We start from the raw sequence: 21,796 nt of genomic DNA on the forward strand, positions 1-21,796 counted from the left end.
CATGACAGGGTTTTTCAAGTCAGGGTCAGGGGACAGTTACAGGGGTTTTCAGGTCAGTTTCGAATGTAAACGTTGTTATTCACCGCATGCAAAACGTTATTCCACATAGATCTGACATTTAAATCCCATCATAATAATTTTTAATTTCGTCAGCATGATTTTCAACACGTCTCAAGCTGGATTGAGTTTTACAGTTCTTTGTGATGTGTTGAAAATCATATGTAAGAACTGAAATTTCATTATGAAGCAAATATACCATTTGACAGCTGTTGAAAAACATATTGGAAGAGTTTTGTTTTTGGTTGTTTTTTGTTTGTTTTTGTTGTCGTATGGTTTCGTCAACTCAGACGTCTTACAGGATTTTCCAAGACAGTTTCGAATGTAAACGTATTTATTCATCGCTTGCTAGATGTTTCAAGGTTTCCCGAGTCAGTTTCGAATGTAAACGTTGTTATTCACCGCATGCAAGATGTTAATCCACATGAATCTGATATTTCATTTCCATTATCAAAATTTTTAATTTCTTCAGCATAATTTTCAACACGTCTCGAGCTAGATTGAGTTTAACAGTTCTTATAATGTGTTTAAAATCATATGTAAGAACTGAAATTTCATTATGAAGCAAATACGTCACTTTAAAGCTGTTTGAAAACATCTTGGAGGTGGTGAATAATTACGCGCACATTCGTATCCACCTAAAAGTTGAGACCTATTTTCTGATTTAAAACTTGCTGGACAGTTCCTCGGACCACTTATTGAAAAACTTTGCTCATACGTCGTAAATGATATTATTTAACTATGCTTCAGACAAAAATCAGGCCCATATAACGATCAATCTAAAAACAACCAAGGAAAAGCATTAATTTATTTCTGACCGTAACTTGCATCGTTCTTTCCTTACTTCTCGAAACACACAAAACCAAGTCCGCGTTGCGTTTTCCATAACCAAAGTGGTTGCCATTGTATGGATGTAAACTAAGCAAAAAGCATCCAAGCTACCGCTGGAAAGTAACGCTGATCAGTCTTTATTTGAATTTATTATAGAAACTAGTTAATTTTGCCAGGTTACAGGGCATCGCAGTCGAAATTATGAAGGCATTTGCAAAAACCATGGAGTATGATACAGGGGTTTCCAAGTCACTTTCAAATGTTAACATTGTTATTTACCGCGTGCAACATGTTAATCCACATAAATATTTTTTTATATCTATTATTAATCTTTACTTCATTTCCATCACACTAATTTTTAATTTCTTCAGCATTATTTTCAACACGCTTAAAGATGGATTGAATTTGACAGTTCTTTATGATGTGTTGAAAATCATGTGTTGAAACAGAAATTTCATTTTGGAGCAAATGCACAATTTGACAGTTGTTGAAAAACATCTTGGATGCGGTGAATAATTATGTGCACATTCAAAAGTGACTTTGAAAAGCCTGTATTTGATTTTGGTATAGAGTATTTACTCATACTGTTTTACTGTTCTTGCTTCTTAGTCCAAGTCTTCAACAATAGAACACAGAATGCCAGACCCGTTTATGTATCGTATGTATCGGTTACGTAGAAAGCCGGTTGTGTATCTATTTAGTATGTTGGTACCAATTGTGCGTACAATTCTTATTCACATGATAAGACTACCTGTTATTCACGACTCAGTTTCTATCAAAAACTATTCATGGTTATTTACTTTTTCCTGACCATTTTATTGGCCAGGTTGTTATCATTTCTATTAATTCCGGTTACACTTTTTGATTTATTTTCAATTCTTGTTGATGTGACCTATAGACAGAGCTATGCTAGGGTGTATACTAATGTCAGGGTTCAAGATTTTATTTAACACATCTACTTGCATGAACCCCCATACTCTCCATTTAAATTGTGGAATATATTGCTAACCTGCTGCTTCTTTTTATTTTTTAGCACAACAGCCATTGTCGGTCAAGGCCTGCCCGTACCAGTAATGGGCTAGGTTTTCAGTGCCTAACTACTGATTACACATAGCAGGATAGTCAGTTCTACGCACAGGGGGTACACGGTCTATTCGTGATTTGAACTCATGACGCGCATGTTGTTAAGTCGTGCGAGTTGACGACTGTACTACGAGACCGGCAAATGCTTTATTTATCACGTTTTAATTTGCTGCCCCTCCAGATACCACACTAGATTTCACTTCTGTTGACTGACTTGGTGACAAAGGATCAATATTATTATGCATTCCTGGCTTGAAACCAAAACTGGACTGAATTGGATAATGTTTCTACTCTTCTAGGATTATCATTGATCATCAATAAATATACAATAAACTAATGAGTGAGAGACCAATAGGAGAAGTAAAGAGAAAAAAAGTGTGTAAGTGCAACCACGCGCGCAAGAAAAAATGTCTAATAAAAATACAGAGAAAAAGTAAGCTGATCAATGTAGCCTGGTTAGAAAGCTCGCTCTTCTGTTTCATAGTATGCACACGCTGCAACAGACGTTGCTTTTCAATCGAAATAGTCCAAGAGTGCTTGCAGTATTGTACCATAAGTCGTTGCTAGAATTTGTATTATTGAATTTTTTTGTTAAAATAAATGCGGAAATCCATTAAACATTCCTTAGCGCAGCTTAACCCTAAGCAAATTTAACCCTACCAACGCACGATAAAGCTTAACAGTGTTCCAATGCTTAGCTTATCGGAGAAAATTTGCTTCCTTCAATGAGCGCAAGTGTTTGAAAATCAAGCGTTACTGTTACGATTGTGTAAAATTGCAACGGGTTGATCGAATGCGGGTGATAGGTGCACCAATATCATTATCACCGGTGCCGTTTTGGCGGGCTCAGGGCAATTAAACAATCTGGCCCAATAAAATCAGTTTCACCTTGGCTTACGGGAACTGTTTGTCAGTTATTGATTTAATGGTCTTTGATTGATTTGCCAAACCTTTTTTACTGATTACTCTCAACAGGACCAAGTGTGTGGAATTGTAGAAAAATTATTGCTCAAATTTGTTACCAGTCATGCCATATAAATTATCTGATCAGTTAAGGCCTTTGACGCCATTGTGATTACGTCTATGGCTTCCAGATTGCGCATGTACAAGCGACACAAAAATGTCTTTTCTAGCATTAGGAAATTTTGTGACGATGTGGTCGTTTTGAGATGCTATGGGGTATTATTCATGAAAAAAAACGAATCATTTTCGTTCGAATATGTATGCCCACAACCACCCTGTGGCTGACCTTGCTTCCAACATATGGTTTTTATTGCCCTTTCAAATCCTCACACACAGCTGGTTTTTGGAGTGAATGTATTGAGCAAAGTGCAGCTTGAATCTGCTCCTTCAGTTCGTTTTCACCCAGCACTAAATGTCACTCTTCAGCGAAAGCTTTACTCTAACCAAACAATCCAACACCCCGTAGTGAGTCGAAGTGAGAAAAGTCAGTGCGCATGCAATGCACACACACACAGCCGCACTGTTTTGATTGCGAAGGGTGAGCATTTCTTCCCCTGCAGGGCAGATATCTGAGATAGAGAGCATTTACCAGCAACTCACCATTCGACAAAAAGAGCAAGAGAGCTACACACGTGAAATAAAATGGGGTGCACCGCTTTCCAGCTATGTTTCACTGGAAGGCGTGGCTATGCTGCTGAAATCTGTTGATCTTTTTGACGCTTCGAGTGCGCTTATCAGTGCTCGATTTTCTCAGTGCGCGTCTGTTGCGGAACCAGGATTGTTGTGGATATTTCGCCCTCTGGCACGCGGACGTAGTTGGTGTTGTGTTTGCTGGTTTCTGATTGAAGAACCACGCGGTAGGGTCGCCTTTAGCGTTGGGACTGCCACCCATAGGAGGATTCCAGTCGAGGATTAATAACAGAGGATTTAGCTGTGAGCTTGCAAGAGAGGAGCTGAGTGAGCTGCTAGGTACAACTCGACGCATAAAGTGGTATTGGATGCTAAATCGTACGCAATCGTCAACCGCACTACGAAATCTAACCCGAGAGGACTCGCTGCGTACTATCAGTGTGCGATAAAACGAGAGACAACGTGCTCTCGAATCAGTGGATGAGCGTAGCTGTCGGGAAGAGGATAGAACAACATCAACATTATTACTCATTCCGCAGTGGTCGTTGAATCAGCGGCAATCATTGCTTCTTTGCTGAGCCCACATGGATGAACCATCAAACAGTAGCGAACTGAACTTTGACGAAGACGGCAAGTGTAATACAAAGAATTTGCAGTAAATGCGTTGTGATGGTGATGAAACAGCAACGAGCTAGTGACGAATGCTGATCTGGAAACAAATGTCGCGTGTGTGATGTGTGGCGTTGATAAGTGTTGTTAAAGTGCCGATGTTCTTTTTAGCACATTGTGGGAAATATTGGTGTAAATTTGTTAGTGTGCTTTATAGCAGTGCATTTTCTGGAGTGTGATTTATATGCAAAATAACCTATTTTAGAATAAAGTTTAAAAGCTATGAAAATAAGAGTGAATCGTCTCTGATGAATGGAATCAATTGTGGATGGTCCTTTAGAGGACCTTCAGTGTGATAAAAGAGTTAGTTTGAGGCGTTTTTGATTATTCCATATGATGGAAGTAAGTGGAGTACCCCAAACGCATCACCAAACGGTGTCACTAGTATTGCAACAACCACCGCAATCTCAGCTACCATTGGATTTCAGTGTCACCATGGTGAACATTAAGTTGAACAGTGTCAACGTGAGCCCAAGTGGTGGGAATAATATTAATAATAATGATAGTAGTATTAATAATAATAACACCAACAACAACAACAGCAGTATGATGATTGGTAAAGGCGGAAGTATGGGCCAAGCACCAGTGACAGATGAAAACAAAAGTAGTCCATTGAATGGAGTTAGCATTTCGCGGCCAATGAGCCCAAATGTGCTACTAACAGCAAACAGTAGTAATTCATCCGTTAACATGAATGGTAGCAGTAATGGAACATCAATGACAAGTGCTTTTAAGGTAGTGACGCCACGCGGGAAAGCCGACGGTAAGTGTGAAATATGAAATAATACCAGAATGGAAAAGGGAAAAAGGATCAATGGTTTCAATGATTTTAACGTAAAAATCAGCTCATAATGTTTTTTCGGTGCTCAAAATGTTTTATGAGCTTTTCTCATTTGAACTATCAGTTTACCCATTTTAATGATTAGTCGAACACGGCTTTATTGTTAATCGATTAATTTGCCGGATCTTATTTGATATTTACAAGTATAATATGAATGTAACATGTAAAACGAAGTCAGTCAAGTTTTCGAAGACAAAATTGACATTTGATAAACCTAAAAACGTTAATAAAACTGCAACTTACAATCAAGAGCATTGGAAAGGCAATTGCGCTTACGTTTTCTTTTCATTTTTATTGTTTTAACGTCTTCTTAATTTTAAATTGAAAAAGTTTTCAATTTAAGCTTTTTGCAATGTTCTTGTACAGGAAAATCACAAGCTTTTTTTCAAAGTGTTTAAATTATTACTACCTATCTACTTACATTGTGTAATATATCTAAAGTAGACGTCAAGCTAGCATAAAAAGGGTGAATAAACTATTGGTATTGGTATTATATCCAGTTTTAGATAAAAAGCATCTGTAGACTAAACAAAAACCAGAAACCTATAAAACATGGTGACGCTTCATTAGTCCCGCAGTATTTGTTGATATTAATATTTAAATGCGTTAACATAAATTAACCTTAATTGAAAATATATGCTTCGGCAGCCAAAGTGTAGTATGTTTTTCCATCACTTCGCTCGACAAGCCACCTTTTCGTTTGTGTAACAAATTCGCCTCACTTGTGCGCAACATGTGCTCCCTAATCTCCATAACATAATCAATCGATGTTTGTCCGACAAAAGACCGTGATCCAAAATATCCAATACATACCTCAAGGCGTCGTCACGCCTAATGGGAAGCTACTTCTGCACTGCAACGTCTGTGCAAGACGATCGTGTGGCAATTAGACACCGATAAGGGGTGAGCCATTGGTTGACCAAGTGAAAACAGAAGTACCCAGTGAACCATTACTTGGATAGGATAAGATTAGACGACCAGAGCTTTCAACCAGCATACTTCGGTTTCATCCTTGACCAGTGCAAAGTTAAGCATTTGCGGTCGAATGGGAACGAGTACGATTGGGTGCAATGTCCCCATCTGCTAACCTAGCTTGGCCAAGTATAATGGTAGTGTTTGAATACCATTAGATATGCTTCTAATGGTTGATGAAGCAGAGTGTGTCATTTGTCGTTGTCTTGGGAGTTGAGGAATGGCATGAACTGGTCCTTTGGTATTGCTACTAGAGATTATGTGGTGTGTTGTGACTGTTCTGTAAGGAAAACGTTTGCCATCCTGGACATCGATTAAGCAACAGATGGTCACTGTCAAACAAGTGTTAATTAAAATTTAAATGGATTCTGATGGATATGTAAACTTTTATCATTATTTATGAACCTGTTGCTCTGAATCTCTGGTCTCCAACCTGTGGTCAGCGAGGCACTTGTGATCCTTGTGGTTTACAGCCGTAAACCGTATGTGGGCCGCGGCAAATATATTTATAAAGCTAAGTAGTGTGCTCCTATTCCAAAAAGATTCACCAGTCTTTTTGCGTTCACACACAATTTTACAAATTACGGATGAAAAACGAACTCCTGTTATAATAAATGCACTTTTTTGTAATGCATGATATTGTTGTCATGTTGTAATAAGAATCAATCGAAAACTAATGTTTAAACACAATTAAACACGATATTTCTATCAGCCTGTACAAAGTATGCGAACAAATATTGTTGTTATCTATCCAGCGATGAATAGCTTAGATTGCTAGAAAAAAAAAATCGCTGAAGGCTGCTAGACTTCTCCTACTTCTGTGAAAAAATCTGTTTGACAGATACGTTCTAGCAGAATATGTCGTGTTAAAACACGGCTATTAACACAGCAAACGGATGCGCTCCAGGAGGATACGTAACGAAAACAAATATTCAATATTCTTGGGAGGTTGTTGTTTTAAATATAATTACGTTTATATAACTTGTTGACTACCGTCTGAGTTATTTTCTCAATTAAGTACAATATTTATCGAATTCTGCGTAGTTAATGCTACAAATATGCATCAATCAAAATAGAGGTAGGATAAACTAATCATTAAACAAATTGTAGTTAAAATAGACTCAGGCTAACATGACTCAAGCTTCACTATAATCAAGAATTGCCTAGAATTAGCTCTGAGCAAATATAAGAGCATGAAAAAACGCTGCTTTAAAAAGATGCTCTACCATATGTTGTAAAGGCTAACCACATGAATGACATGATTGGAACAGCTTAAACGTGCTTATCTAGTTGTTTGTGAATGACAGTAGCATTGTGTTTAAATTTATGAATGGAATATCGCGATCGAAGAACGGAATGAACTTGACATTTCTAGACACCGTGTGTGTATGAAGTCGAACATTATTATATTGAAACGGAATAAAAACTCAAAGAGGTTTGCCGTTATGCGTTGTTTAGACTTTCGTCAACAGAATTAGCAGTAGAAGCATTCTAAAAAAAAGAGACGTTCAAAGAGCTAAACGATCGCAACCATATGTGATCGTCTTTCGAGTAAAAAACTATTTATTTTCTATTCGAGAGAGCTCGAATTCGTCATCCGTATATATCAGAAACGTAACACTTGATGCAACAGACTGTTTGAGATGATACCAAAATGAATAATAAGACCATAATCGTTGGGTTATGTGAGAGTGAGACATAACCTACCATAAGCGATGTTTGTTTATAAATACTATGTTTTTGTTCTTTTTGCTCACGATGTTTCAATACATTCACTTTAGATCACAAGCAGAAGACTTAAATGTTATACAAATATGGGTTATAGCAATAAGTCTCAAAGATGTGTTGATATTTAGCGTCATTTCATTATTTTTTAAAGTGTTAAGAGTGTTATTTTATCAATACATTGACATAACATTGATTGGTTCATGATTTATTGGTGTATTTACATTGTATATACATAAAAAATGCTTATAATGAAAGAAATAGTGGAATAGGGGAAACTAAATTAATAGAATTTATCTAATTGTATGTGTGCATGCATCGATGTGCTCTACAGTTATCACTGCAGCTCTGTTAAACGCTAACACAATTATTCCGTGCCTTGATTACTTACGCGATGATCTGTTTCTCTTGTTGCCACACACATGCATCAGTCATAGTATTCTCGCAGATGATAGCAGCTAGCGCTGATGCTAACTAAACAATTTAACGCAACTGATTCACAAGGTGCGCTTCTTCGCACAACTTGCTTTCATGTGCTCTTTTCTGTTGGCACTGGACAATCTGTTTCGTCACAACGCGTCTGCATTTCATCGTTGAATTTATTAGTCTTTCTAGTGCGTTAATTGTATAAGATTTACCGCCAAGCGGAAACTGTTAATTTATTTGGGAATGAGTGTGCGAAGATGGAAGCGCTTGGCTTGATGGTAGATGAATTATTTAGGGGTAAATTTTTCAAAGCATTGAAACAGTAAAGATGTAAGTGCAGAAGGCTTTGCTGCTGGCCCGCATAGCAGAAAGATGCACAGTGTAAACCCTCTTGAATGTACCTCTTGAACGTAGCTCCTTGGAAATGGAAAAGGGATGCAACGTTGCACTTTTTTTTTGCCCAGACACTAAGCATGCGCTTTTGAGGACACTTTGTCGTCTCGCGGCCATGATAGTCTATTTTACTGTAGTGACTGAATTTGCAAGGAAGCGCTAGTTTCAAGTGGTAAATGGATGCGCAGATGCACTCGTACTCTTTGCGGTGCCGAAAGACGTCAAAACACTTCTGCTTTAACCATGGGATTGGTTAAGGCCGGCAAGTGATTGGCAGGTTAAACATTTGGCCTAGTTCGGAATAAACGTAGAAAAAGGGTTGTAAAAAATAACTTGAAATCGTTTTAAACTTTTAAATTATAAGATAGTGTATTATTACCTTAAATTAAATATCGAAATATGAATGGTAAAGCTGTCGTAGAAAATATTAAGAAATATATTAAATGAAAAGCTTTCTCGGCAAATAATTTAATAAGCTATATTTGTTCAATTCCAGTTCCAGCACAGCCTGCAAATGGATTTTCACCTTTAATTTTCAACAATGACCTGCTGGTAAACCACTACCGACGCTTGCTTCATCCAGTAGCAGCCGCCGTACCGCGCCTTCCGAATGGTGCCAATGGTTATAATGATGTGCCTGACACACAGCTCAAAATGGGTCAAAGAGGTAAAACATACAGTAAACACAATTATTAAAACAATTATTATAACAAACACTGCTGTATGAAACCTTCACTTTCACACAAAGTTAAAAGGCAAAATAGTAGTAACATAACGATTATGTTTTACAAAATATTTACTAAAGAACCCTTGTTGCGAGCGAGATAAATTTAAATAATTGTTCGAGAAACGAATGGCAAGGTACCAGGAGCAACCTTAATAAATGTCACTATCAACTACTTCATACGTCCCCTGGCGAAGCAACAAAATGGGTGGTCTGCCCTCATATAATCTGTTCTCACGGTGTTCGAAACCAGACCGACTGGCCGCACTTGGTGTGTCAGTTAGCTTTCGAAGACATTCAAATATGCCACCCACCGTGGCTAACATCTGTCGTGAGGTGTGAACGCAAAACATATGCTTCAAATGCATTTCGTAACACAAAACTAGTTTGACTCATTTTTATGAGCCGCTCCTGTACAGTGCAAACCGGTTTAGTTTCACACGCGAAGGATGAGACTATCCTTAAAAAAGACACATTTACGAGAACTTTACGACTTTTTGAAGAAAAACGTAAACGCTTGCGAGCTAGTTCAGGAAGCTACGGATTAGCAAATGCTAGCTTAAGGTTTACGTACAACCGTCAGCAAATACGAAACCAACAACCAACTGATTTGTTGCTTATCATTGCTGCTGCAATCCAGACAACGTAAGTAGCAGAAGTGAAAAACATGCACTTGAAATGTTCGTCAAACAAAAACGGCAGGAGGAAAGGTAAAGCGAACTTCAAACCCCGAGTGATGGCTACTGACTGACGACAGGGCAAAAGCACATGCGTTTAATGTCATACCTTTTCACTTCAATCGAAGTCTTTGTACTTTGATGCCGTGCCCGCGATTGTTTGAACGACTTCTCGATCGCTGGCTAATGAGTTATCGAATTGAGCTATAAAGCAAGCCTTCCAGCCTAAGTCCTGGGACAATAAATCATGGCTTATCAGTATAAGTTGGGAACAGCATGTTTCATTACAACTGCTCACCTTTCCGGCCGTAAGTGCCACTCGTCTCCGCAATCGCAGCGAACACACTATCCGTTAATGTCCGCTGAACCGACGCACAAGGCCTTGGTGATTGCGGTGTGAGAAGTGCTTCTAGAATCTGTTCAACTGACGTGGTTATCGGTTTATCAATATTTAGAGAATTTATTGCAACATTTAATAGCGCGACAACTGCCTATGCAGTGGCCCGATGAGGACGGGAGTAACGTTTTGTGCGGTGCGGTGCTGAATTGCTTTCGATTGGAGTTGGCGTAGAGGTGTTCTCCGATGCTCGGAATTTTATAAGGTTCATACGTGTTTGAACATTAGCATAAGACCAACAATATTGAAGCAATATGTTTGTTGCCTCGGTATGCTGCAATCGTTTGAGATTTTTTTTTTTATTCCGAGTCACATTTTTACACCTGGTGTGTAAATACAGATACATTTTAAGCCAGTCGCTTACAGGATGTAGAAATACAATATTGCCCTTTTTAAAAGGTTGGGTTGGACTAGCATATATATCGAACCACCAAACGCTCAAACGCTCGCTCTTAGAACACAAATAGAGTAGAAGAAGTGAAAATCACAATAATGTTTTCTTACTAAACCATAAAGCATTTTAATCTCTGATAATGGGAAATCAAAAGCCTTATAGCACAATAGTAATAACACACCGTAATCAGCTGTGTTAATATTGGTTCCAACAACGTAATTGAATTTACGTTTCATTTTCTTTCCCACTTAAAAACGATTGTTTGTTTATGTGAACGAACCACAACACAATTTTTTACCATTTTTGATTAATCTGACATTAATAAAATGTGCCCCGTGGTAAAACAAAACACAATCAGTGATAATGAAAACTTATTGTGCCACCATGATTGTGCTTGATTACATTCTCAGTAGTTACATCTGACGCTTGCTACCACGATCGATGCAAGTCGTGTTTTTTATCACTTGACATACGGTTTGGAACATTCTGGTCATAAATTAATCACTATGCATTAACGTAAGCCATATTGGATAAATAATAACCTCATACCGTACTGAGCCCAATGAGAATAGATCAGATGGAAGTTGACAAGATAGAGTAACTGTTGACAAATGTGTGTGAAACTGATATAAATGAAGTAAAAATCAAACGGCTGTGTGAGCAGTCAAGATATACAAAGAATTGAATAGCTCTTTTGTAACAAAATAGGAAGTTGTGGAAAACTGATTTGTCACCTTACGTTGAACGTGACTCTCAGCTGAACGGGTTTAATTAAATTCCTTTCGACACTGCTTTCCTCCTAGTACTGCCCAGGCTAAACTCCCATTGTTTCGTTGGAACGTAGTCGAAAGATAATTGAATGTGAATCCTTTTCCTCCTTCGGTTGGAATGTTAGCCCTAACTCACTCTACCATACTAAAGGGGAAGAAAGCGACGACGATCACATTGAAAATCAGACAACATACGCCACACGCAATCGTTCGCTGATTCCCTTCCGCGAAAAGGGTTATTGGACTGCGTGATGAGGCCAGATGAGCTGGAGTATCCAGAGTATCTAGACTTTTCATGCCTCGTTTGTCACGAATCTAAACGACCCTGGAGAATTTAACATGGGAAGCGAGTTCCCGGTACGAGGTAGCATTTACTTATGCGAGTTTACTGTTGCATGGTTCCAACCAATATTTAGTAAAATCACTCACTAGATTCTTGTATGCGTGCAATAGATCACGATAAGAACATAAGTATATTTAGCCCTAGTGTCGTGTAGTGCACTAAAAAAGGGTTGAACTAAACCAATGTCATTTACCCTAATGAGGGGTTAAGAGGTGTGCCAATGACACGATATTATCATGTGTAACATACAACTGTTAGTAAACGAGAGTGCATCGTTATGTTGAATGATGAATTCTTTGAAAATGTATACTGTCAATAATTTACAGACATGGCCCCAAGAAAACCAGCGTACCAGGTTAAGGAAATAAAATACCATACCTTATAAAATTGATCTACTCATAAGATAAATTACATAATGAAGAAGACATTTTGACTAGTTATTGTGAAATGAAGTTCTCTAGCTTAATTCCACAGCAAGCATCAAATTGAGCGATTTCTAATAATGTTGTGTATCTCCGCTATTACCACTGATGTCTTTACGGCTAAGCAACTCAGCACCGGTTGGGGGTTTGATTGTAGACAGTGGCAAATCTATGCTAATTGAGCTTAATTTGATGTCATTTGAATTCATCAATATTGGAAATTGAATTGATTTGTATCCGGTCGGGTCTTCTTGGAGGGTCTGCCGTGCCTTTGCTTGGACATGCCTGTGTAGGACAACCGCAACGAGTTCGTTGACCGTTATGGTTCATGCAATAACAGTAGAAATTGATTGAATGTTGCAAATGATGAGCAAAACCATTTGCGATGATTTAAATATGGAATTTGAAGGTGATTTATTTATGTTTCGTTCAATAATAATTATATAGAGTAATTTTTCTTTTGCGACAAGCAAAAGACAATACACAAGTTCATATTTTTTACCCATACTTCATTTGTTATCATTTGTATCTTGTTGTCATTGCATTTTTTTTAATCTGTTGAAACATTGCAATGGCATGGTCTGGTTGTTTACGTCCAGTGTATTGTTCTCTAAAATCTCATTTCACTTCTGGCCACGATAATGTACAATCGATCATAACCGATATAAAGGGGTTTATGAAAATCCCTGTGTAAAGCAACGGCCACCGAGGCAAACGATGAACAATGTGATACCCGGATTTGAAGTTTTACGGCCACAACCCAATCTGCGGGAATGCCAGCTGCTATCGGGCCGGACTAGTGAGTGCCATAAACTCAAGAAATACTTCAACCGCTTGGGGCTTACGGATCGCTGCCGCTGTAAATCATGCTCGTCATGATATTGACTAACTTCGATATGAGCCTCATATCAGCAACAACCGGCAATCGGAGTGCTTAGTATGAAATTGATAGTAGAACTAAGAAAGTGCGAGACTTATATAACGCTGTCTCTGGCCTTTTTTGTAAATTGTTATTTATGGCAAGAGGTGTGCAATCATCGTTGAAATATACCACATGCAGATTTTCTGTGCAAAGTTAGTTTTGTTGAACATGATGATCTCTACGTAAATAAGTTATTGCATACTACTATACATTGAAGCCCACGTTTGGTTTATTTTGTACTCATATAAATCATTATGATTATTCTGCTGCTAGAATTGATTTATTTTGTTTTATTTTTCCAGACGAAATCAAATTCGGCGTTAGCCGGCTAGTAAAGAACGAGTCTGAAGACGAAGATAACAACAATGTGTATCATCATAGTGCGCCTCACACCCAACCGCTTCTACCACCACATGTAGCGCACCTGCAACACCATGCCGCGAATGGTCCGAAATTGTCTACCCTTTCGAGTGGCTATGATTCGAGTGCTCTCAGCAGCAGATCACGATCGAGGAGCAGATCGCGTTCACGCGATCGTTCCACTCGTTCGCGGTCGTCCTCTATCGAGCTGGAAGTTGACTCTCCTCCTCCACCACGGATTAATCCATCGCCAAGCACAGAAGTCCCACATGTTCCTAAAAACTCAGAAGCCTTTTCGGTTTCAGCATTGCTAAAGCGCGAAGTTGAGCCCAAATCAAAGTCTCCATTATCGAATGGATCGTTCGATGCTGTTAGGTAACATAAGTGAGAAGAGACATTTGTAGCAAGTAATAATATTCATACGTTCTTTTGTTAGGCCAAATTACACACAATTTTACGAGCAGAGCATTCTCAACCGCCCGCTGTTTCATCCGTTTCCGTTTTTTGCGATGCTCCAACAGCAAGGACATCAACTAAATCCTGCATTAGCAAAGTATGACTGGTGTATATTTCTTTAAAACAAGATTCAGTGTTTAACAATGATCCATTTGTATTTAAAGCTATCACCCTTCGACACCAGAGGATATATTGCGACTACGCCATTTCATGACCCAGAACGCGGCAGCTGCTTCAGCTGGTGCTACTGGGACTCATTTGGATTTTAGCCATCCTCACCATCCTCATCATTTGCTAATGCGTACAGGTAAATAACTATAGCAAAGGTGCGCAGAAGAGTTTCTGACACTTTCCATTGTGCTTTATTTATGTTTCCACGCAAACCATAGATGTACATCCACGAAGAACGCACAATGGGAAACGACCCTACGCCTGCGAATTATGCAACAAATCGTTCGGACATGAGATCAGTTTGAATCAGCACAGGTGAGACATTTGAAAAAAAAAGAGTCTTTAATTGCATTTATGTAAACGGATTTGAATATTTTCTTCCAACGATAGAGCCGTGCACAATGTGGAGAAAGTGTTTGAATGCAAGCAGTGTGGAAAAGCCTTCAAGCGTTCGAGTACGTTATCGACACACCTACTAATACACAGCGACACACGGCCATATCCTTGCGGTTTCTGTGGGAAGCGGTTCCACCAAAAGAGTGACATGAAGAAGCACACGTACATCCACACCGGTAAGTTACATATTGAAATTCATTTCTCATTAAATATACTTAAGTACAAACACAAATTATATCATTGAACGTTATTCGAGTACAAGAATCTTGAATTAAAGGACAAAAGTATCGTTAGGATTATTTTAAAGATCAAACCGTGTAATGGTTTTAAATTCAACAAAGTTGAACTGAAATACATTGAAATGAAGAAATATTCGTTTAATTTTCCATCGGTATGTATGTCTTCATACGTCAGCGGTAAATCATGCCAGTCATCTTCTCAGCGCCTGTGCCCAACCCAAGCGAAATCCAATTCGGCCTTATTCGTTTAAGACACCATCTTATTACGTTCGAAGACAGACGCTCATCAGTTATTCAGATGGGTTGTCTTCAACATTCCTCTTGTCCAACTGTTGCGGTTTACCAATCCACTGAAAGGAGTTCTTCTGTTTGTAACGATAAGAATAGTAGAGGAAAAGAGATCTCACTTCTCTTTCATACTTCAAAAGCTGAGCATTATTTCACCTTTCTCTGTCATTTGAAAGGGGTTGTGTGCAGAAAGTTGGGATTAAAAACTGTAACGTGAAGGTTGGGTTTGATACAAAACTTTGACAATTAAAACAGAAATCGTGCCGCTTTCACCATCACAGCCGGCGCTTGATTTATCGTTATTAATTGAAGCGACTTTTCTTCGTAAGATTTTCCACAAGATGGAAAGCAAGGTTTTAGGTTTTAAGGCGAACGTGATAAATCCTCAATATTTCGGCTTGTGGAAAACGGTAGTGTCTAATGGGGCTGCGATGTAGGGTTGCAACTGTTCAATAAGAAGTGGAATTTGTGTTGACAAAACTATTCTTATTAATAAATAGGAAAACTGTTTATTTGAGGGGATTGTGCTATCATATTCTCCAGGGTCACAAATTTATGAGTCTTGTCAAATTTTAGTGAAAATTCATGTCTGTAGGATTATATTACTTTCGATGTGTATGAGTTTGAGTTGTACACTTAAAAATGTCACAAGGAAAATGTAAAAATATTTGTGATTAGTTTTGTACAAAAATCAGATGATTTATGATCCAAATGAATATGGTTTAATCATTTCACCATTGACAATTGAGCAATCATACCACATGGCATTGCTCTTTTATCCAACAAGCAGCCACTTGACACCTTCAGCCTCTATGGAGATACAAATGCTACTGCTGCCTACAAACAGCTAAGCCCTACCGCAACGAAGTCTAATTGATATCCTGCTGGGCAACTGTACCCGCCGAATGTCAATAATTATTTGGCACTACCTTTTCCGGGTGCTCAAGTACAGCTTGAATCGAATCATTGGCCTACTCGGGAGGACGAGCTGTGCAACTAGCAGCCACACCCCAACGACCTGTGATATCCCTCGAAAGATATTGTGAAACAGAACGATTGGTTGACGGCACCGTGGAGCGTGGGTTTGCGCTTGAGAATAACTGACTCTACTCCAGGCAACCCTCATTGTGACGTTATACAATGTGAGCCCCTTTTCAATTAGAATAGTCTTACCCTTGGCTAAAATGTAGCGCACCCTTCTTTATTCTTTAGAAAATTATCTCCCACCCCGATTCAAATGCTGGCAGGAAAACAGTGTCTTTGTAAACAAATAAAAATATTTTTATAGCACATACGGACACATCGATATAGAAGTGTTCAATGTACCAGTTGACTGTTATTACAATAATTGAATGAAGTACCATCGTGGTTGAAAGTTTTGGATGAAAAAGTACCATAACTTCAAGGAAAAGCCGTTTTCTATCACAATAGGAACTCATCGTTTTTTACGATGGGATTTCGGTTTAAGGGGGGGAGGGGGGGGGTGGGGGTTCGAAAATATTCAATGTTTATGTTACGTAATTGATGGATGACGGCTAAACTAATTTCAACTACATTCTAGATCAACAAAATTGTGCAATTGACTCGTGAATTAATATAACTTTTTTTAGTAAGCGTGCTGAATTTGTTAATTTAGCTATGAATTCTATGAAAAAAATTCCTTGTTTCTATCCTGTTAAAACTAATTTATGCTGTTCAAAAAGGTGCCACGTATTGAAGATTATTCAATTCTGCACATGCAGTAAAAAGAAAATAACACTTCTTTATTTTAAACTTATTTGCTTTGATACATGCTTGCTTAACAAAAACAGAAGTAAAGTATCGTGGAAAATCCAAACCATAGTACATAAAATCTCTTATGAAGAGATTCACTCCGGCAACCGCAATATCCTACCGAGACACAAAACAGACCTTGATAACGAACTGAACAGAGATGAAAAATTCCAACCGTACCGTTTTTTTCAGAGAGGGTTCCATATTGATGATTACTTTATCAGTGTGTTTGTGGTAATAATCATCACAGCGATGACGATGATTCAGGCGATGACAATAGGGAACGTTTTCAAACGCACACACACGCTGATATAACTTTATATACCTTTGCCTTTCCATGTGGTGATGTTATCATCATCATCGTCATCACCCACGATATCCTTGGCTGAGAATCTGGGCAGAGTTGTGCTCGCTTTGTCGATAGTTTGTATCCCGTTCGTCCTTTCTCGCTTCAGCACAACCCAAAGCGAACACAGGCACACGTGTTCGGATGTGCGCATAAAATGTGCTCTGATTCTCGACCGAGAGTTCAGCTTCGGGTTCAGCTTTGGTACGCCATTTGTGACGCGATTTTCGCCCCCCTTTTTCCACCAATTGTCAACGTACTGTCCCGTTCATTCCAACTCGAACAAGGCGTGCGCGTTTGTGCGGGAGGAGCTTCAACGACGCAATCCCAGGATACTGCACGGCGACTGGTTTGGATCAGATTGCTGCCATTAAAGTGCTTTGGGACCAAGTTGGACTTATAGGTGATGATGGTCTCGTTGTTCTTTTGTGTTTTTAGTTATCATTTTCTCCAGAGTTTTCGCATCACCTCGTACGTTTGAAAGGAATTCCCCAAGTTTTGATTAAAGTGTTACAAATACAATTTCAAAACTTAGCTAAAGACACTAAAATCCAAAAATAAGGGAATAAAATAACAGCAGCAAACCAAACCATTTTTATCATTTATTATATTCTGTTCCGAATTATAATCATTAAAAGCAATCAAGAAAGAGAGAATAAACATCGTGATTGCAGCATACGAGAATGATGATAATGATTAACATGCTGGCTAAAACTACTTGAATTGAGTTAAGCTCTTCCCGTTTTCTCATCCATTCTACTTCTGTACGATTCTCTTTTCTCACTGTGAGTGAAAGAGTACAGATTGAGCTTTTAAGGATAAGCGGAGTCTTGTGTATCCGGTCGCCATGATCAGTAAAAACGGTGTGAGTGTGTAGGTACGATAAAATATACAGAGGATTTGCTACTGATTTTATATTTATAGCCAAAAGTGCAGCTTTTACGAGGTTTTTCTCTGGCATTCCCAGAGATAACGACCCAGGCTTGGTTTATACATTCGGGCACAAGCAACCTGTATCAAAGGATGTTTAGGATATGGGTGAAGTTTCGGGCATCATTTGTATCGTTTATCTCATTTATCTTGATTTTTTCGCTTGTGTTTTGGAGTTTTGTGTGTATGAGCACTACCCATACAAGCGTCGATCTCCTTTTTAAGCGCTTGTTGTAATATATCATTTCATTGGTTAAAGATTTTTCCTATCTCTTTGCTCGCTTATGTACCAACATATTTCCACGAGCAGACAAATCGAATGAAACAAACCTTTGGCTCCGGAAATCCAGTCCAGTCCCTTCAACGTACTGGTCCTTTGTGTCGTTATGTTTTCTTTCACATAGCCGAGTGGATCAAGGAGCTTGAGCTTGATGGAAAAATCGATAAACCCATTCGCACCATCTTACACACACAAATGTGCAAAAGGAACACGTCAGCGAAATTATCCGCTAGAGAGAGTTTGCGGAGGACGAGTTAGTGTTGGGCCGATGGTACTAAAACGTGAGACAAAATCTGGTCCATTTTACCGGGCACAATCACAGGGCACATCAGACTCACCGGGCTCTGATTTAGGTCGTCTCAGATGATTTCTGATGAAAATGGATTTCGAAGGAGGATCGTGCGTTTCTGGTTACGTAGCGAGGATAGCTGTGATGTTTGCGGAGGACGTATGTTTTATGACCTTTCGCAAATCCCGACACCAAATTAAGGTGCCGACCGTTCGTTCTTATCACATGTGAGTGTTACGTTGGATTGATTAGGTGTGTTTTTCTTCCAGATCGATATTTGACAAGGGATCGAAAAGATTGATGATGGATTTGTTGAATGTAATTGATTACAAGTTTTTGTAAAAAAATAATTCTTTTGTGGGTACATCTTTTAAATTTAAAATAATGTATGCAGTATGCATTCCAGTTTGCCCAGATATTTACGTCTTAAAGAGACTGAAGTACGTTTTCTTGTTCCATGAATAATTTTATGTTAAAAAGGGTTGGTAAATGGAATCAAAATAACCATTCTGTATTTATTGCTCTAGGGATAAATATTGTACTCCTACCGTAAGCAATCTTTCATCCAAAATCTTAACTGCTCTTCTATTTTTACGGACGTCATCAAATTTAAACGTTTTTTACTTGTACCAACAGCGGAATTTTGACCATTTTATCATTTTCTCTCTAGAAACTTTGCTACGACGTACAATGAACATAAAAATAACCGTTTGTCAAATAAAATCGTGAATAAAAATGCTCTAAAATGAGTGATTGACAAAATGATGACAAATTCTAGAGTAGTTAATCGTGAGCGTACGTTTTATACAAAATACAAAATTAGTATAGGATGTAGATGATGAAAGATTGTACTCATTGCGCTTGAATGTTCAATCATTATTGTCATGTACACAAAACAACCAATTGTTTGCCATTTGAGCCTTTGCAATATTTCTTTACATCGAACCCCTTTGTTTTATCTGTTCTTTTCAGGAGAAAAGCCGCACAAATGTCAAGTTTGTGGAAAAGCTTTCAGCCAGAGCTCGAACCTGATTACGCACTCACGCAAACACACTGGCTACAAACCATTCCAGTGTGAGCTGTGTCATAAAGCATTCCAACGCAAGGTGGACCTACGTCGACACAAGGAGACACAGCACACAGAGATCCGGACTTTGGTCAACTAACCCAAGGCTCGTCCGGAGTTCACTATGACAGCGATCTCCTCGAACTGTTCAACCATAGACTGTCTGAGAGGGCCGGAAGATGGTCATAGCATTGCGATGCTACCCGTGGCAGGTGATTCTTCCGTTGATAGACCTTCGGCGTCATTGTCTCCAGAATCGGATGCTTCCCCAAAGTCCGTAACAGGAGACGTTGGAGAGTTCATTGTGATTGACTGATCTGAACGTGGCACCGGCAATTGAATTACCTGCATTGTGCTTGTAAAAAGTGTAAATGTGTAACATGCGATACGAAAAAACAGTGTACAATTTTAACTTTAGTGCAAAGATGTAACTAAGCTTTGTAACGAATGTTTCATTTGCGATAAGTAACATTTCTCGTAAACAGTTCCTTTCATCAGTAGTCGTTACATAACGTATAGCGCAACGTGTTAAGGCAAGAACCATTCTTTCTTGCAACTGAAAACCTTAGTGTCCAAACATTCTGTTTCTAGCGTAAGAGTATAGATAGGAACTAATTGTGGAGTGCAGTAGACGCACAACGAAGGAAAACCAAATTAACATTAAGTAGACATATTTTTTTCGGTGATCGGTGATAAATCTTCTTGGCGTACAGTTTCGATGTCATTTATGTGCTGATAGATAAATAACAACACTTTTTTGTAATGTTCAATGTTTTCACTGTTGAACCCAAAGGCTAGAACAAATTGCGCAATTTTGAGTGCGTGTTTTAAAGATCTGAAAAATCATGTGTCCCCTGTAAAAAAGGCGGTCAATAACGGTAGGTGTAAACAAATGAGAATCGTTTAGATTGCGTTTAAAGTGAAACATTGTGTCGTGTTGTAATGTATATTGTTGTAAATCAATTTCAGTTTATGTTTTGGAAATGGATGACGTAGCTCATAAATGTAAATAAATAAGTGGCATAAAACACATCTCAAAACACAAACATTCACGCAGTAACTCAACAATAAACATCAATGTGCAATTTTCATATATTTCATTCGTGCAGATATTTGTCCTGGTTAACCTAGCTGACTAGGATGGGATAATCATCATCCGAAATTTACTGCGTATGGTAGGTATTTCAGTCAGTTTACTTTGTTTTTGTTCACAATTCTTGATAATCAACTAAGCGATAATGCTGTTCCTTAAAATTATGAAGTATTTATATGTTTCATGACTTTAGCGTTTTATTTTTATTGCTAATTCATAATATTTTAAAGAATTCTACATACGCTGATCTTGCGTGATTTTTCTGTTTTATGTTTTCTCTTTTAGGACTTGTTTAAGTCATGAATACCAAATCGATGTGATGGTGGATCCATATTATACAGGTGTCTAAGAACTCTCAATCCTATTCAATTTATATTTATTTATTCAATAATATATTTCTAAGCAACACGATCAAAGCCGTTCTTTCTGAACAAAAATAAATATAATTCATTATAAAGTAAATGAGCTTACGTTACACACATACGCTTACATATGTTTATTTCCAGCTTATATAAATATAAATAAAAAAATTGAATTCTTCAATATTCAACCAGATCTGTAGAGCGATAAAAATTCATTGTGCTGACATTAATATCTCAAAATACACAGTATTTTGACTGACTTTCCTGCTACGGAGGGAATCAATAAGTCACTGAAAGCCAAGCCTACAAGTGACGCAGGCAGTCCTTGACCGACAACCGTTGTTGGGCCGTGGTAGAGCCATCAACATACGCGGCATAACAACATGCCCCCACTATGTGTTCAACTCTCTTCGTAACTGTGCGCTCCATACGCAGAGGAAGAGCCATCAACATACGCGACATAACAACATGCCCGCCATGTGTTCAAGTCTCGTTTAGACCGTTCGCT

The 21,796-nt window shown here is 38.4% G+C and overlaps 1 protein-coding gene across 2 annotated transcripts; it reads left to right on the top strand.

The window, feature by feature from the left end:
- The first annotated feature begins 3,703 nt into the window (after positions 1-3,703).
- On the top strand, positions 3,704-20,928 carry LOC120903440 (PR domain zinc finger protein 10-like). 2 transcript variants are annotated; one of them, XM_040312875.1, is made up of 9 exons: positions 3,704-3,903; positions 4,439-4,996; positions 9,087-9,257; positions 13,542-13,974; positions 14,036-14,152; positions 14,220-14,362; positions 14,445-14,541; positions 14,617-14,798; positions 19,740-20,928. In XM_040312875.1, exons 2-9 carry the CDS (start codon positions 4,567-4,569, stop codon positions 19,931-19,933), a joined length of 1,767 nt encoding a protein of 588 aa, XP_040168809.1. In that variant the 5' UTR covers positions 3,704-3,903; positions 4,439-4,566; the 3' UTR covers positions 19,934-20,928. The 2 variants fall into 2 exon arrangements, with proteins under 2 accessions (XP_040168809.1, XP_040168808.1); XM_040312874.1 differs by having other exon boundaries at positions 3,714-3,791; positions 4,104-4,996.
- Positions 20,929-21,796: the final 868 nt, after the last annotated feature.

The sequence above is a fragment of the Anopheles arabiensis genome, chromosome 3, assembly GCF_016920715.1.
Source record: "Anopheles arabiensis isolate DONGOLA chromosome 3, AaraD3, whole genome shotgun sequence".
Classification (NCBI taxonomy): Eukaryota; Metazoa; Arthropoda; class Insecta; order Diptera; family Culicidae; genus Anopheles; species Anopheles arabiensis.